Here is a 17859-nt window from a genome sequence, read left to right as displayed (position 1 = left end):
CAGTATGATTCCATTTGTAGGAAATGTCCAGAATAGGCAAATCTACCGGGACAGGAAGTAGATTAGAGGTTGGCAGGGACTGGAGGGTGAGGGGGGATGGAGAAGAATAGGGAGGAACTGCTGACAGGTGGGGTTTCTTTTAGAGAAAAATGTTCTAAAATGAGATTGTAGCAATGGTTGCACAACCCTGTGAATGTACTAAAAACAATTGTACTTTAAACGGGTGGATTCTATCTCAATAAAGCTGTTTAAAAATAGCAAGGTCATTGGTACATTGGTTGTAACAAACGTACTACTGAAAGATGTTAACAATAGGGGAAGCTGGGTGAACTCTGTACTATTTTTGGAAATTTTCTGTGAATCTACAAAACTACTGTAAGATATACAAAGCTTATATAAAAATTATATATGTACACACAAATATATGCACAGTTTGTTTTTTTAAAGGCAAGGGAGTTAAGTGTTGATAGGGGCTTGAAATAGGGACATGGCGGAGGGAGAGAGAATTTACTGACGCTCATGAAGGAGAGGCATTCAGCTGGATGGAGTGTTAGAGTTTCCTATTGAGGCTATAACAAGTGACCCCAAACTTAACAACTTAAAACAACACAATTTTATTAGTTCTAGAAGAGGTCAAAAGTCCAAAATGGTTTTCACTGGGCTAAAACCCACACTGGGGCTGCATTTCTTTGTGGAGACTCTGGGAAGAACCCGTTTTCTTGCCTCTTCCAGCTTCTACAGGCTGCTGCATTCCTCGGTACATGGCCCCTTCTTCCATCTTCAAACCCAGCCGTGGGTATAACATCTTCATCTCCCTCTCACTTTGACCCGCCTCAGTCCCTTTCATGTAATAGGACCCTTGTGGTTACACTAGGCCCACCTCAATAATCCAGAATAATCCCCCCATCTCAGTCATTAACATAATCACGTTTCAAGGTTCCTTTTGCCATACAGTCATATATTCACAAGTGGCCATCTCTGGGGGCCATTATCCTGCCTACACATGATGTCTTCAGGGAGGTGAACACAGGAGGCTGTACGGGTCGGGAAGGTGAGATCAGCTTTGGATTGTGGAGCCCGGGGTGCCTTTGGGACATCCAGGGGAACTGCCCCCCCATAGCTTCCATCTATTCACCAAACACTAAGTACCTCCCATGAGTTGGTCACTGGGGATATAAACGTGAACACTGTATTTCACTGGTCCTAAGACATCTGTTTTTCACTTTGGAACATTTCTGAAATCAGGAGGCAGCTCTGAATCAATGACATCTTACAACTGCAATGCACAGGCTTTTCCTTCTAACTGACACATAAAGTAAGACATCTTACAACTGAAGGCATCTTGAAGTCAATGAAATCCAGGTCTGGGCTGGCACTAGAATGGGCCTAATTATTATAGTAGTTAATTATTATGTAAGTTGGGTGCCTCACTAGAGCATCAAGTATCCCCACGCCGCCCCTCCAGCCTTTCCTGGTTCCAAGCCTGACTCCTTCCACCCTCCCATCTGCACCCATGGCTCTGGTGCTTGACTCTCCCATAGGTAACAGACTCCACCAGAGCCCCGGCCACACCCATGCTCAGCTCCACCACAGCAGGGTCCACGAAACGGCCCCTTTCCCCAGGTGTAACCTCAGTCCTGGGGTCAGGCCCAGTGGTTTTCCACCTGGCTGCACGTGGGAAACACCTGGGAGCTTTTTAAAGCCCCAAACACCAGGCCATTACTTAGATCAATTCATTCAGAATCTCTGCGGAGTGATGTTACAGCTCCCCATAAAACTCCAACAGAGAGCCAAGGTAGAGAACTAACTGGTGTGAGTGAGGAGAGGCGTAAGACAGCACCGGTGGGAGGTGGAAGGTGTTTGGTTCAGACTATACAATTATGCATATCAGTCTTCCTCCCAATCCCTCCCCCTGACTCTCAATTCCTGGGAGGTGACCAGCCCAGTTCTCTCAGTTCCCTCAAGGCACTAACCAGTGTCAGACACATTGCGGAAGCCCAGGAAACGTAAGCCACAGGGCTTCCAGGCCAGACAGAAAAGCCCTGGTGCCAAGAAAGGTCTTCGAAGGGAGCCCACTGGGTCTGGGCCCGCCCTCTTATGTGCTGTGTAACCTCCAGTGAGACACTGCCCATCTCTGTGCCTGTACAAAGCATGACTGGCCCAGGTGGCCTTGAAAGGTCCTTCAAGTGCCAACATTGAGTCTAGACTTTACCTAAGAGGCCGTTTCTATCCACTTCTAAGAAGTCTGAGGCAGTGGGGAGCCAGTGAGTATCAGCTTTCCTGCTCACTCCCAACAGATATCCCAGCCTTTCCAGGCCTAAAGTCTCCACTTTTGGGGCTCTGTCCTGCACTGGCTGAAAAACAGAGCATCTTAGGTCCTAAAAGCCAAAGACCTAAAAACAGCAAAACAAGAACCGCCAGAGAACTCTGGAGAACGGCATGTGAGTGGAGAGATTTTTAGATGGTGAACAAAGTCAGGTTGGGAGGCCACAGGACACCTGACAGGCCCAGCTCTGCCCCGAGGACTGGTAAACAACGGTGAAGTGGTTCAAGGGACCAGAAACAAACTCCCAAGGAGGAACTTCATGAAAGGAAACACTCAAGGGCCAAAGCAAGTCCAAAGGGGTCTGGAAAATGTTCCCGACTTCTGGCCATCAGCCCAGCCAATGCCCTAATACACAACTAAAGGCTTTTATTGGGAAAAGGAAGTTGACTGAAAAGTGGCCCCCGATATCCTCACTGCCTAAGGCAACTGGGGCCTCCTCCGCAGAATCCAGGAAAGAAGGGGCCACCAAACTCGGCCCTCAGTAGGCTCAGGTGTAGAGGTCAAAATCAATCCGTTTGGAATTGTAGAACTGTCCGCCGGGGGTGTCCAGCTTCCGGCAATACACACCGTCCGGGAAATAGCCTTCATTCACCCAGGTCTGCAAGAAGAGAGGGCAGAGCTGGGGGAGGACTAATGGGGTGAGGGGAGGGAGAGAAGAGGCAAAGTGAAGAAGAAAGGATTTTACCTGCATCTGGGTGCTGGAGAATGGTCCATACAGCTCAGCATCCCCTGTGTTCTCCCACTTATATTCCCACATCACATCGGCCAGACCATCTCCGGGCGACTCTGTGTCTAAAATAACAAGCAGAGCCATCGGGACCTCAAGGGGCCTGCCCCTGCCCACAACATCCCTCCTCTGCCCTTCAATCTTACCTCCTCTCTGGGCAGGGGTTGGGGTCTCCAGCTCCCCCTCCGCCACTTCCTCAGCAAACATGTCCAGGGAGGGTGGGGCTGTGGGGTCACGGGGTCCCTGGGTCTGGCACCCCAACCCCTTCAGCCGCATGGCCAATCGCTCCCTTGTCTCCTGATACACTCCAAGGTTGCCCCGAGCCACCATCTGGTCAGCCAACCCGGAGAGCCGGTCCAGGCGCTGGGGGGAACTGGGCCGCCCAGGCCCCTTGCTGCCCCCTTTGCCTCCTCCTCGGGCTCCCAGGCGCCTCAGTGCCCCAGCCACTGTCTCTCTGGGCAACATCAGCTCCAGAAGGCCCTCCAGGAGGGCTTGGGCACTCATTGGCGTCTGGCCCAAGCTGTCCTCCTCCTCTGAGTCTGACGGCGGCCGCTGATTGGGCGGCCGCTCCCTGATCTTTACCTGCAACGTAAAAATGGGAGGGTTTTGTTTCTGACAAACTGCCAGCAAGGCCCAGGCTCAGCCACGCCAGCCTCTGGGCCTCACCCAATCAATGTTGTCCAGCCAGCTGTCTCGGATCTGAGCTTCCCGGTTCAGGAAATAGTTGCCATCAGCATCAAAGTGGCCTTCCTCCATCTCTTCCTGCAGGTTGAAGGGTGTGATCCTCACACCTCCCTCACTGGGGAGTGTGGCTGCTTCCTGACCTGCACCAAAGACACAGGCGTCCCATGCTAGGAATGCAAAAAAGAGACAGGAGCCTCCTGTGCTCTGTGACCTCAGAAACCCCTACTTGGTCCTCCAGCAGAAAGTCTGTTCTTGGCTACAGCTCACCTTCTACATCTTCTGAGGCCAGGATGTCATATTTGCTGGACCCTTCATCATCATCCTCCTCATCGCTGTCCAAAGAGTGTTTGCCTTTGAAGCGGCTCCCAGGACCTCCTGCCCCAGCCACAGGGTCCACCAACTGTGGGCAGCAGTCAGAAATCGAGAGAGATGCAGGTTACTGGCTATTACTCAAAATACTCCAGGATCTAGACTCAAACTGAAAATCCTGCAAACCCATTTCTCAGAGCACATAGAAAAGCTAGCCCTTTCCACCTTTTCTTTGTCCCTCCAGATTTCTCTCCTGGCTTCTAGCTTTTTTTCTTCCCATTACTCCTCCCCAGAATGCAGGAACCCGGCCCCCTCACCTTTTTCTTGGGGGGACTGATTTCATCCTCATCATCCTCATCTCCCACGCCTTGGAAGGTCACTTTCCTCTTTGGCATGACTGGACAGAGGAGCCTTTCTCAAGCTGAGCCGAGGAAAAGGGTGCAGATTAAAGGAACTGGGTGAGGAGAATACTCACCGCGAGAGGGTCTCCCGCACAACATATCTTTCCCTTAGTCGGTACTGGATCCAGTTTGGGAGGGGAGGGAGCACAGAATCAGGGGCCGAAATGGGAGCTGGCAGCCAAGAGGCCCCCAGGACTTGGTCTGGCATCCGAAAGAGCTGCTGGAGCGGGGACGGAGAGGTGGACGCGCGGAGGGGCTCCCCACGGGCACCCCCCCCTTGAGACGGGCTCCCCCGCGTGACCACCACCATTCCCGGCCGCCGCAGTCCTGGGCGCGACGTTGCTCCGCGAGCAGACACCCGCTCAACCACCTCCAGCTTCCTCGCAGCCCGCGGGGCCTCGGCGAACCCAGGACCTGGCACCCTGGCAGCCCCGCTCCTCCCTGCGCCGAACTCCCGACTCCGTGGGGTGACCCCCAACTGTCCTGAGCTGTGTACAAATCAGAGAGGCGGCAGAGCCATGAGGACTCCAGCAATCCCGCCGGCGCGCGCTCACCTAAAGACCCAGGAAAGGCGGGGGAATTCAGGGAGACTGGTTTTCGCCAGGGCTACATCCGGGTCACCCGCCCGCCACCACCCGGAAGAGAACTGCGGAAGGCGCCAGGGAAGGCCGGAAGTGGCTTCACTCGTGCTAGAGGACTAACTGAAGGAGAGGGCGGAAGTACGCGCTGAGCGGGGAAAGACACCCCCTCCCAGAAGTGACGTGAGACGTGTGGGGCGACGATGGCGAGCAGAGGGGGCGTATGAACGCCTAGACCCTGATCGGACGAGAGGGATGGACGGAAGTGGTCTCGATTCCCTCCTACAGCAGTAGAGGCTCTGGGGAGAAAGCGGAGCGCGCTTTACCTAAAGGGGCGCCCAGAGTCACGATGGAGGGGCAAAGTCCCAGCAGGGCCGCTGGGTCCCTGCCCTTGTTTCCCTTTCCCCGGTTGAGTCTCGTTTTCTCCAGGGCTGGCTCTGCGCCTTTCATCATCTCATTAGAAATCCTGCCTTCCTACGCTCAGCGTTCCGTTGTCCGCCCTCTCCTAGCTCGAGGTGCGGCCTCGCTCTTGTCCCAGAGGGGTTGCTCGGTTCTCCTGGGGCACTTTCCCAGCCCAGCTCCTTTTAGGACCCAGGGGAAGTCATTTACCCCACGCCTACCACCTGGGCAATTTCCTGGTTTCTGAGGTGGGAAGAGCCATAATAGGAGAGGTGGCAGTGGCACCTGTGCCCAGTACCGAGGCCAGAGGTCCCTTGTGCCCTCATCTCAGGTACGCCTGGAAAAGGGCAGTAGTGGATACCCGTGCCCCCCACCCCCGCCAAAACAGGACCCCAGCCCAGCAGCCCCTGCCCAGGTTTTGTACTCTGTCCCAAGGGGCAGAGCTGGGGTTGGAAAGTGGGAGTAGGTCCCAGTGCTCAGGGTATAAGACCTCTACCTCTTGAGGATACTCAGAGTCTGAATCCCAGTAGGCCAAGGCTGGGCCCAGAAAGAGCCTACTGGAGCCAGAGAGGAGGGCACTGGGGGCAGCTGGGGTCCCTAGGATACCAGATGGTCCACCCCTCCTTTCTCCTGCCCCTAAGGTTTTCCTCCCAGAATGGACTACCATGAAACTGCACCACAAGCCCGTGCTCAGTTTCTTCCGTGGCTACAGAACACAGGCTCTGGACCGGGAGGGCATCCTGCTAAAGAAGGGGACCAGAAATACCAGCTACCAGCACCGCTGGTTCATCCTCCGGGGAAACCTCTTCTACCTGGAACTGGTACCAGGCTGACCCACACACCCCTGAGCCCCATCCTGTTAGAGAACTGCCAGTGAAGCCACGCGTTGGGGCCACAGAACCCTATGCCTTTACCATCCTGACCCCACGGGTAGAAGGTGAGCAGGCCTACAAGCCGGCAGCAGAAAATCAGGAGAAGCTGGGAGCCTGGCTGTGCTGCTATGCTCTCTGGAGGCCCAGCACCAGGAGCTGTGCCAGGCAGCTGGACAAGAGACCAGCTCACCCCCAGAGGACTGTGGCTCCCCACAGTACAGAGAGGGCAGTACCCTCTCCAGCTTGCAGGAGTTGCACGAGCACTCTGGGAAGGAGATCCGGGTGCTGCAGGCAGCGCACAGACAGCTCCAGGAGGCCAGTGACAACGGAGGGAGCGGATCCCAGGCAGAGGTGGAGTGGGAGCTCAACCACTGTCTGTTGATGAGTGACTAACAGACCAAAGGCCAAAAGGTACCTACCTGCCGAGACCAGGAGACCAGCCGATTGCTTCAAGAGACACCCAGATCCTGACTAGTTCCGTCCGTCACTTCCTCCCTCCTTGTCCTTATTCTAACCCCCTTCATCAAATAACAATGCAGGAGACAGGCCCAGGTACAACAGCAGGTTCTTTTCCGGTTCCTCAAAGCGCCGCACAGGGTGGGGGCAGAGACAGAAGAAAATGTAAACATTGGGTTTCACCCCCTGGAGCTCAAGGGAAGACCCCTTACCCAGGTAGGGGCTGGAGGGTTGGAAGGGAACAAGGTGAAAGGTGGGAGCCCTGGTGAGACAAAGCAGGGGAGGCCTGAGAATACAGAGAAAGGTAGGTGAAGAGGAAGGAGAGCAAGGAGGGTGGTGGTGGGGAAGTGGGGGACATTTCCTGCTCCAGTGCATGTCCCCTTAAATAAACCAGCGTGCAAGAACATGGTGGAGGAAAACCAAAGGACAGAAGAGAGTGAACACCCCCACCCTGGGCCAACCGGGTCCTCCGTACATAATTACAACACAGAGATGTCCAGAAGGAGAACACGAAGAGCCTGGGCCCCCCGCCAGGAAGTGGGGGGAGACAGGCAGGACTGAAGAAGGGAAAAGGAACCCAGCTCCACTTCATGGGTAAGAGGAGTGACTGGAGTGTAAGAATCTGAAAACCACTGACTCCCATTGCCAAGTCAAAAGGCCAATCAGGACAGCACCTGGGAAGGGATCCCAGAGGGAATCGGGGCAGGAGTGACAGAGACCCCAGCTGGGCCTAACTGGAGGTGAGGGCTCCAGACTTGTTCGCTGCTGCCCCAGGGAAATGCAGCTGCCCCACGTACTCTGACTGTCCTGGCCGTGTAGGGATCAGCAGCTGGCAAGGAGACGGGGAATCAAGCCACTTTCCTCAGAAGGAGGGACAGCCTGCCAAGGGGGCCGGGAGCAGCACCCCAGGCCAAGGCCTGCTCTTGGCTGAGGGAAGAAGAGAGGGCCCTGCAGTCCAGCCCCAGGGCAGAGGTCAGAAGTAAGCATCCTGCCGGGCCTCTGATGCTGAGGACCTGTCCCCGCCATCCTGGGGGGCGGGGGGTCCATCTGCCTTCCGACGCAGCGAGAGCTTCCTGCCCTGAGCCTTCTTCTCCTGCTTCTGCCGCTCCTTCTCCTGCTTCTGCCGCTCCTTCTCGCGTTCCTTTTCCTGTTTCTGCCGCTCCTTCTCCTGCCTCCGGGCCTCCTTGCTGGGAGCCAGTGGGGTGCTGTTGCCAGTAGGCGAAGGAAGGGATGGATGCAGTCCCTCAGCGGTGACCAGAGGCCCTGGGGCAGGCCCAGCACTGGCCCTGCGGACAGGAGCGGGTGGAGAGGGGGCCCCTCCAGCTGCCCGAGAGCCTCGGCTCTTGAGGCCAGGGAGGCTGAGGAGGCTGGAGGAGGGGCCCAGGGGTGGCTGCTGCCGCCGACGCTCCTCATGGATCGCCCGGGAACCGTGTAGTCTCCGTGAGGGCCGATACTGCAGCTCGCCCCGGGTTTCCCGCCACTTCTTGAGCTGGGCCGAGTTCTCTCGTTCAATCAGTGCTTCTGTCACTGGGAGGTTGGTCACCTAGACGGAGAAGAAACAGATACCGTAATAAGATTGGGGATGGGGATGGGCCAAAGCAGGTGTGAGGTATGCCAAGGCTAGGACCTACCTCATGCACCAGGAAGTCCTCCTGCATGCACTGTTGGGGCAGATTGCGCAGCTGCTCCATGGTTTCATACATGCCTTGGCAGGAGCGCAGCTTCTCCACAGAGCCCAGCGTGTGCCGCAGCAGCACCAGGGCCACCCGGAAGATGATCTTGACGCCTGCAGGGTCCAAGGAAGAGAGGCTGGATGATCAGCCCAGGATCTCAGCCTGTCCCATTTAGGAGGGACTTACAGCCCCCATCCCTGTCTGCTGCCAACCTTACAAATGAAGAAACTGAGGCCCCAAGAAGGGAAACAAGCTGCCATGGGTTTTAGGTTCCTGGGAGGTAAAGCAAGCTGTGGGCTGGTGGCAGAGCCAACAAGATCAGGCCTCGGCTTCTCCAGCCCCAAGACATCTTCCAGTGAAGCCTTATGTCAGCAGGCCACCCTCTGGCAGCCACCATGGAAACTGCAGCCCCGTCATGGCCTGAAATGGCTACAGAAGTACCTTCACAGAAGAACATATCCCAGACACGTAGCACTGAAGCCCAGGGAAGGGTGCGGGCAAAGATGCACATGAACCATTCCGTCATGTACAGCACGGGGTCAATGCGCTGCCGTCGCAGGTGCCGATGTGCCAGCGGGGAGGCCCGGCGCAACAGCGCAAAAAAGATTTCTCCATCCAGTTGAATGGCCTCCTGGAAGTGGGACAAACCAGGAGAAGAGGCCTGCTGTGGACCCTCAGGATAGAACCGGCCCTGGTAGTCAGTACCCATCCACGAAGTGGGATCCTCACCTCAGTAGGAGGCCCAGAACAGAAGGACAGAATGGTACAGCGTGGGGCAGGACAAGGACCACCCTGCAGTCTTGGGGAAAAGTCACAGCCCCAGTTGCACCCAGCCTCCAGACACTCACCAGCCCTGCACTATAGTATCCGGGGAGGTACTTGTCGCAGATCTGCACCAGGCACCAAAAGGCTTGCTGAGAAGGGCAAGAACAAGGAGGGAGGGAGGGGGCCTGAGAAACAGGGAGGAGGGAGCTCCCCCATCACCACTGTAGGCCAAGATCCTCCCAGCCCTTCCCCACCCAGGCCCAGCGTCTGCTGACCTCAGCAGGCATGTGCATGAGCAGCACTGCGGCCACGGGGGCCTGGGCCTGGCAGTAGCCCTCGTCAGGCCGGTAGATAGTGTAGGCCTTCAGGATTCGATACAGGTCCTGTTGCCTGTGGGTATGGGGAAAGACCATGAGGAAAGTCACAGGAGTTGGGAGCTCTCGCCCCCAAACTAACCCGCCCCCCCCCCCCAGAGCCCCCCTATATCCCATGGCAGATCAACCCCAGAGCTTTACCACCACAACCTCTATCCACCTTCCTAATCCTGCCTGTCAAGCTTAAGCCAAAGACTCAGACCGTAACCTAAGCTTTGTTCCAGGCTCTAGGCTTCCGCCCTTGCCTGCACACCCACGTGCTCCCCACCCGTGTCCCCACACGGGCTGTGCTCTCTCTCTGTCTGCTCCCATCCCGTAAACCTTCAAGGTCATCTTCTTCAGGAAGCTTTTCAACAGCAACAGCCCTCCTCTGGCACTGTCTGAATGCTTTTACTGCCCCAGAGCAGGCACTCTCCCAGGGCAGGCCCTGCCTTATCTGTCTGGATTTCATCAGTCCCCCCGGGCAGAGCCCTGGTTCTCGGTGTAGGCTTGGGAAGCCAGCTGTGCCTCAGACCTTCCCCTTGTCTCTGCATCCAAAAGAATAAACTCTCTGCCCTAGATCTGTTCCTCTTCCCTGAGGGTGCCCCATCGCTGTGTGTGGGAATCCCATCCCCTCAGCCCCACATCAGAAAACAGCGAGCCTTCCATCACTCCCCACAGCTAATTATCAAGTCGTATCAACACTACCTTCTGAATTTTATTCATGTCTATCCCCTCTCTCCACCGCCACAGCCACTGAGCAGCTCAGACCTTCATCTCTTAACCAGGACGATGTAATAACCTCCCAGATCCTCTCCCTGCCTCCAGTCACACACTCCTAACCACTGCTTACATAGTGTTTCTCAAAATTCAGTCACTGGAGTGTGATCTTCATTTGTGCTTTATCTGCACACCACCCCACTATTATTTTTTCTCCACTTTGTAATAACGTCCATGAAATGACAGGTTTGATATACTAGTTATTTCATCTAATATATATTAAAATAAACATGTAACTTCCCTAAGCTCCCATGCTACATTCACCCACCTGCCTGCTTCTGTGCCCCTGCCTTCTCCCCTGTTGCTATGGGTGAACTATCGGTGATCCTGGCCAACCACAGCCTTTCCACTTGGACACTGGGTCCCATCCCCTCTCGCCTACACAGGCCACCCCTCCAGCAACCTTCCCATTGTTTGTGCGTCATCCATTTTTCTCTAACTACAGAGGCTGGCATACCAACATGTCATTTCTTCTAGCTTAAAAAAAAAAAAAACACCTCTTGTGACTTCCCTGGCAGCCCAATGGTTAAGACTCCATGCTTCCACTGCAGGGGGTGCGGGTTCGAGCCCTGGTCGGGAAAATAAGACCCCGCATGCCACAGGGCATGGCCAAAAAACAAACAAAAACCTCTCTCTACCCAGCCTTCCCCTCTGAATACCACACCGTTTCTTTCCTACCTATTCAGCCAAACCCACCTAGAGTACAGACTTGCTATCTTCAAGTTCTTTCCTCCCATCCTCCAGTCAGGCTTTAGCCCACTGCTCCACACAAAACTGCTTTTATCAAGGTCACCAATGACCTCCACATTGCTAAATCCAGAGGTCGATTTGCAGACTTCACTTTACTTGACCCGTCAGCAGCATTTCATACAGCTGATCCCGAAACCCCTCTTCACTTTGCTTCCAGGAATCACACTCTCCTGGTTCTCGTTATACCTCACCAGCTTCTTCCAGGCTCCTTTACAGGTTCTTTCTCATCTTCCCATTCTTGAAATGTTGGAGCTGCAGGGCTCAATCTTTGAACAGCTTCCTTTCGTATCTACACTTGCTGCCTTGATGACCTCATCTAGTCCCATGGGTGAGATCTGGTCCCGTGTAGAGCCTGACAACTCTCAATTTCCAATCTGTCTCCAGTTTAAACCTCGCCCTGGATGTTGTGTCCACTGTACATCCAGCTTACTTGGCATCTCCATCTGGATATCCAGTGAGTATTTCAAACTTCACATTCCAAAAATGAGCTCCTGATATACCCTTCAAGCCTACGTTCCCCCCAGTTTTTCCATCCATATCAGTATATTGCAACTCCATTCATTCTAGTTTCTAAGACCAAAAACCTTGAGAGTCTTCCTTAACTACTCTCTCTCTCTCTCTCTCTCTCTCTCTCTCTCTCTCTCTCACACACACACACACACACACACACACACACACTCACTCTCTCTCTCTCTCTCTCTCTCCACATCTAATCCACTGGCAAATTCTTTTGGCTTTACCTTCAAAATATATCCAGTTTCACGGCTACCATCCTGTTCTATCTATCATCATCTCTTTCCTGGATTATGGAAATAGTCTACCTGGTCTCTCTGCTTCTGCCCTTGTCTCCTATAGTCTATTGTCAGCACAGCAGCCAGAAATGATCCTTTTTTTTTTCTTCTAGCCGTGCTGCGCAGCATGTGGGATCTTAGCTCCCCGACCAGGGATCAAACCCATGCCCCCCGCAGTGGAAGCACAGAGTCTTAACCACTAGACGGCCAGGGAAGTCCCAGAATGATCTTTTTAAAACACAAGTCAGATCAGGTCACTTGTAACCAAATCTCGGCTCACATTCTCTTTTCCCCTTTCTTGCTTTAAACTCTTCTATTTACCACCACTGTACATATAACATACTTTCATTCTTTTATTTATTGTCTATCCTTAATAAAATATAAGCCCTGAGGGGGCAGCTGTCATCTGTAGCTAAAACAGTACCTGGCAGATAGCAGACGCTTGACTAATATTTGCTGAAAGGATGAACTTACTGTTAAATGTCCATCCACATGCTCCCACAAGGAGCTGAGAACCACCTAAAAACATCGCACACTACTAGGAAGCGATCTATAGCCTTCGTGAGGAAGCCGGGCAAACAGAACAAAGATCGAAGGGCCTGGGCACAGCATTTAAGGGCCCTTAATTGCTCTTCCAGCCTCAGCTCTACCCAACCCCACTGCCCAGACACAGCTTACATAACCCCCAAGCCAGGAAAAACCTGCCCCTTGCTCTGCTCCCATCTATCCTTTAAAATCTAGTTCAAATGCAACCTCTTCAATGAGCCCTTGATGTGCCTCCCCTTCCCCTCACCAGCACCCCACCCCACCCCCATCACCCTGAATCACAGTCTCTCTCCCAGGAGCCTTCCTTCAACATGGAAAGACATTCAATCCATTAAGGACCACTCCTGTAGAAGTTCTGGAAGGCAAGACTGCTTTCAACCCAGCCCTGTATCCACCACTGACTCACATAGTCAGGTCGCCTTACCCATGCCCGCCTCGAGCAGCAAACATCTCATGGAAAGGGAACTGACGGTGCAGGTCCTTCTCAATCACATCCAGCCACTTAGGGTCCCCAGGAGCCCGTTCCAGCTCCTGCAGTGGAACAGCTGAAATTATCTCAGGATCTGGGGGAACTGATGATACCCTTCACACAGACACTGTCACACGTCCCCACACCCTGGAGCTGTGCGCACCTCAAACTTGCCCGGGTTCTGCTCCAGGAGTTCCTTGCTATTGGACAAGTACTGCCAGGCCTTGGCTCTGAGGGAGGATGGGATCCCCTTCCGGCAGCGCAGCTTCACCTAAGGCAGAGTGGCAGGCAGGGGAACAGCTTCAGTGGCAGGCACAGCCTCCAAGCTTTCCCCAGCAGTCCTTGGGCTCCCTGGGACACTTGTCCCACATCCCATAGGCTTCACTCCACTGGACCCTGCCTGGCCTTCTATCTTTAAAGCTACTCCTCCCCCAAGGCCCAAGTACCACCTACCCCCAACATGGTCCGGAGAGCAAATACTATCAGGTTCCTGGGCTTCCCAAGAGCACATAGGCCCACCCTGTCCTCCCCACCCCCACCATGTCCATTGCCCTGCCCACCACAGCCTTCTCAAACCTTCTGGAAACGCCGTGACAGCCACTTATCCCAGTGACTGAACATCTCCAGCCATTTGAGCTCCCGCTGCCGAGCCACATCCACAGGAATGGAGCTCTCTCTGAGGATATGGGGAGTATGGAAGAGGTCAGTAGCAGTAGTATAAAAATCTAGATTGCTGGGGGAACTGAGGCAAGCCACTTCCCCAAGCTCAAAAATGAGAGATCAGACCATAAAAGCATTTTGTGAGCTACCAATACCAAACATTAGGATGTCTGGTCATTCTGTCCATCCAAGGTCCTAGTTCACCACACTAAATGGAATTTCCTTGGAATCTCTGAACAGAGATCACATTCTCATGTTGGATCGCTATACAGAGGCTGTGTTCAAATCCCACTTAAGACACATACAAGTCTGGGGAAAGAGCACGGAATACTGAAAAGCTACACTTTGCGTTAGACCTGGATCCAAGTTCTAGGTTTGCCACCTATTCACTGTGTGGCCTTGGGCAAGTCACTCTCTAAGCCTCAATTTCCTCATGTGTAAGATGGAGAGAAAAATAGTACCTACCTAAGAGGTTATATGAGATAACACATAGCAGCGACTAAGTAACAGCAGTTATTATCCATAAAATAAAATATATAACAAACATACTTCCCTGTCCCCTTAGAAGCAACTGTCTGAGTTTCCTTCTACAAGACTCAAGATCCCTTGCACCATCTGCAATTTCCGCTACCTCCTCCTCCCTGAAATCACCCCACATTCCCAAGCAAACGAAGCTCTCCTTGCACTGTTTGCTCACTGTTCTGTCAGAGCTTCGCACTCAAGATACCCCATCAGTCTTGAAACAGTTAGTTGTAGGAGCCAGTACCAGGTGAGTGGAATGGAAGAAAGAGCTTGGGTTTCCAGATAGACCTGAGCTCAAAGCCCAGTTGTCCCTTACAAGTTGGGGAGTCTTGGCAAGTGATAACCTAAGTCTCTTCCTTATAAATGTAAAAAGGAAGGCCACCACCTACATCACAAAGTTATGAGAGGACTATTGAGAAACTGTATACAAAGGACTGTTAAATGGGAGGTTTAAAGTTAGTTTCTTTTGTCCCAGAAACTCCTTAAACTAAAAGGTGATTTCTCAGGCTTCCCTGGTGGCGCAGTGGTTAAGAGTCCGCCTGCCGATGCAGGGGACACGGGTTCGTGCCCCAGTCCGGGAGGATCCCACATGCCGCGGAGCAGCTGGGCCCGTGAGCCACGGCCGCTGAGCCTGCGCGTCTGGAGCCTGTGCTCTGCAACGGGAGAGGCCACAACAGTGAGAGGCCCACGTACCGCCAAGAAAAAAAAAAAGGTGATTTCTCATTCATCTCTATCATAAGGCAATTCCAAACTCTACTAAGGGCCAGGAAGAGTAAGATACCTTTCCTGCCCTCAAAAGGTCACAAGCTAGCAGGGGAGATAATTGCAATATGTGAGGGAAATGCAATTACAAAGATGCACAGAAGAGGTACCTAATCGGAGTAGGGGCAATGGATATCAGGGAAGGTTTCCTGGAGGAAGGGACATCTTGAGGTAAGCCATGAAGGACTGAGTAGAACATGGCAGGGAAGGACCGGGAGAAGGGCATTCCTGGCTGATGGTACAGCCTGAGTATGAAGGGAGAAAGACTACAATCACTTCAACAGGACCACAGCACACAGTGCATGGTGAGAAGGCGGTGGAAAAGAAGACCAGAGAGGCTGGCAGAGCCAGAACATAAGGAGCCTGTGCGCAGGCTAAAGCGCTTGCACTTTATCCTGTGGACAGTGCTGAGCTGCTAACAGCTTTTAAGGTAACGTGTGCCACAGTCAGCCTTGCCTCAGAAGTTGATTCTGCCAGCATGGAAGATGGATTTTAGAGGGACAAAATTAAAAGCAGAGGATTAGGGCTTCCCTGGTGGCGCAGTGGTTGAGAGTCTGCCTGCCGATGCAGGGGACGCGGGTTCGTGCCCCGGTCCGGGAGGATCCCACGTGCCGCGGAGCGGCTGGGCCCGTGAGCCATGCCAGCTGGGCCTGCGCGTCCGGAGCCTGTGCTCCGCAACGGGAGAGGCCACAACAGTGAGAGGCCCGCGTACCGCAAAAAAAAAAAAAAAAAAAGCAGAGAATTAGCACCCCGCACCATGCCTGGTACACAAGAGGGGCTCACTAAAACCCAATTCAATCCAAGTTCCTCAGGGCAGCAGAGTACTGAGGAGAGTGCCATTGGTCACTCAGATCCAAATTGTTTGAGTGGGGCAAGTCACTCAACTGCTCTAATCCTGTTTCTTCATCTATAAATTAGGTACAGCAATGCATCCCTCACGCATGGGAAAGCACCAGGGTCAAACTTAAGTTGCCCTCCCCACACAGGACCGAGAATGTTGGTACTCAAAGATTTTCTGATTTTTTTGTTGGATTACAATCCCTCCCACAGGGCTTCCCCCAACACCAGGCAGGTCCCCCTCACCCCAACACGCACAGCCATGACTAAATCCTACTCATTCTTCACAATTCAGATCAGTCCAGCTGAATTCCCAGACTGGGCAAAAGATCCCTTCCCTAGCTGCTCACAAAACCCTGTGATGATCTCCAGGCTAAACCTAACGTATTATATTGAAACCAACTGTTTAAGTATTTGTCTCTCCTCTAGATGATGAGCACCTTGAAATGATTATTTTATCCTTAGTACCCAGCACAGGGCCTGGCACTGGCGGTTCTCAGGCAGTGCTGTAAACTGAACTGACCAGCAGGTTAAAGGGGTACAGGAACAATGATCCAAAGAGAGGGAAGGAAGAAGTCAGAAGCAATCACACCCCCACCTCAGAAGTGACTCAGGCCCCTGGAGGGAACTAGGAAAGAGTAAGCCCAGCTGGGGAGATGAGGAAATGGGGAAGAGGCCTCCTCCACCCCCTTTCCTTCAGTGAAAACACAAGACTGCTCTTCTGTTTCACAGACGGGCCCTACCTTCAGAGTCTCTCCTCCATCAAACAGACTTCCCCACCTCACCACCACATCAGACCTAAGGCTATGGGGGAAGGGAGCTGCCTGCATCCCTCCAGACTTTCTCCCTAAGGAACCAAAGATCTCTACCAGAACCCCTGTCCAGCCAACTCTCCAGAATATCTGACCTGTAGCTGGAGTTTCCCACCAAGGAGCTGGGACAACCTGAGGTACAATCTCATTCAACCTTTCACTTCACAGAGGAGGAAAGTGAAGCACTAACTCAAATGTGGAAGGCACTAACTCAAGGGCACACACACACCAAAGGCAAGGCTTAGGCTCAAACCCAGGACTCCCGACATCTGGTCTCAAACCCTAACACGCTGGTGCCACAGAAACCTCAGGAAACTCTAGGCATGATAAGGATTGTTAAGCATTCCCATTCCCACTAATCACCCCGTGGATCCTCAGAGGAGGATGGGCAGCGAGAGCGTGGGCAAGGTGTATCATCCCCCCCACCCTGCAACCTCTACTTCCATGAAGCAGGCCCGCTGGGTGCCCACTGGGTACTCACAGGCTGCCCGAATACTGGCTGCCCCCAAGGAAGCCGTACTTGTCCGTCTTGCGCAGGGCCAGCCCATTTATCTCCGAGTCTGAGCCCATGGAGCTCACATCATCCGCCAAGGACTCTAAGGTCCCAGACATGAGGCTCACGGAGTCCAAGTAGCTCAGAGTGTCTGGAGCCTGCCCTCGAGGCCCAGAGATTCCAGGTCCCAGGCTGGACGTGGAGCCTAGGTCCTGAGAGTTTTCAGCAGGCTCCAGAGCTGGGGTCACCGTCACGACAGCTACCAGGGCCTCACATGTCCCTGAAGGGCCTGTGCCAGACCCTGAGGGGTCCTCTGGTGCCTGTCCTGTTGATGCTGATGCTGCAGCTCCATGTCCACTTGTCACCTGTCCTGCTGTCACTGCTGCAACCCGTGCAGTCACTCCTGAGGCCACAGTGGTTCCCGGCTTGGGGGCAAGCGGGGGTTTGGCGATCAGGGCCCCAGGAGCCGTTCTTGAAGGGGTCCTGGTGCAGGTCCCGGTGAGGGTACCTGGCCCAGGATCGGGTGAGGTTCTGGCCTCCTCCGTCTTCGGAGAGTCTGCCCCTGGGGCCAGAGCCATGGACCTCTCGGCTCCTGCCACAGCCTCAGGCACCAAGGGCTCTGGGTCGGAGACCTGCGCCCTCAGGGCTTTGGGTGAGGCCTCCAGGGTCAGCCCCACCTCCGTGCTGCCGGCGACTGTCGGGGCGGGGGCCAGGGCCGAGTCCGAGGTCTGGGTTGGACCCGGTACCCATGCGGGCCGCGCCTCCCCGGGGGCCACCAGGGTGACCGGGGCCGAAGTGGCCGTGGTCACTGGCGGCCCCGGAGCTACCACCACGACGGGCCCGGCCCGGGAGCCGCGGGGCGGCGGCGACGGGGCCGCGGGGGCGCCATGACGG

General features: G+C 54.1%; 2 protein-coding genes across 6 annotated transcripts in view; both read right to left on the bottom strand.

Annotated features, from left to right (window-relative positions):
* Positions 1-590: 590 nt before the first annotated feature.
* On the bottom strand, positions 591-6853 carry CD2BP2 (CD2 cytoplasmic tail binding protein 2). Of its 5 annotated transcripts, none has more exons than XM_024744284.1 (7): positions 6716-6853; positions 4364-4467; positions 4005-4137; positions 3720-3877; positions 3200-3635; positions 3012-3118; positions 591-2945 (listed from the first exon to the last, which is right to left on the bottom strand). In XM_024744284.1, exons 2-7 carry the CDS (start codon positions 4439-4441, stop codon positions 2814-2816), a joined length of 1044 nt encoding a protein of 347 aa, XP_024600052.1. In that variant the 5' UTR covers positions 4442-4467; positions 6716-6853; the 3' UTR covers positions 591-2813. The 5 variants fall into 5 exon arrangements, with proteins under 5 accessions (XP_024600052.1, XP_024600049.1, XP_024600050.1 ...); XM_024744281.1 differs by lacking the exon at positions 6716-6853 and adding an exon at positions 5002-5124; XM_024744282.1 differs by lacking the exon at positions 6716-6853 and adding an exon at positions 4755-4995.
* TBC1D10B (TBC1 domain family member 10B) overlaps positions 6845-17859 on the bottom strand; it is an 11185-nt gene continuing 170 nt past the window's right edge. Inside the window, exons 2-10 of the mRNA XM_024744340.1 lie at positions 16954-17853; positions 13456-13555; positions 13043-13150; positions 12835-12941; positions 9466-9580; positions 9274-9339; positions 8867-9056; positions 8384-8538; positions 6845-8295 (exon numbers count right to left, since the gene is read on the bottom strand). Of these exons, the coding sequence (XP_024600108.1) occupies positions 7726-8295; positions 8384-8538; positions 8867-9056; positions 9274-9339; positions 9466-9580; positions 12835-12941; positions 13043-13150; positions 13456-13555; positions 16954-17853 (2311 nt within the window). The 3' untranslated portion in view covers positions 6845-7725. The remainder of the gene's footprint in view (positions 8296-8383; positions 8539-8866; positions 9057-9273; positions 9340-9465; positions 9581-12834; positions 12942-13042; positions 13151-13455; positions 13556-16953; positions 17854-17859) is intronic.

The sequence above is a fragment of the Neophocaena asiaeorientalis genome, unplaced genomic scaffold (assembly GCF_003031525.2).
Source record: "Neophocaena asiaeorientalis asiaeorientalis breed wild unplaced genomic scaffold, Neophocaena_asiaeorientalis_V1.1 scaffold91, whole genome shotgun sequence".
In the NCBI taxonomy this organism is placed as follows: domain Eukaryota; kingdom Metazoa; phylum Chordata; class Mammalia; order Artiodactyla; family Phocoenidae; genus Neophocaena; species Neophocaena asiaeorientalis.
Note: the sequence above shows the minus strand (reverse complement) of the source record. Positions and strands in the feature narration are given on the sequence as shown.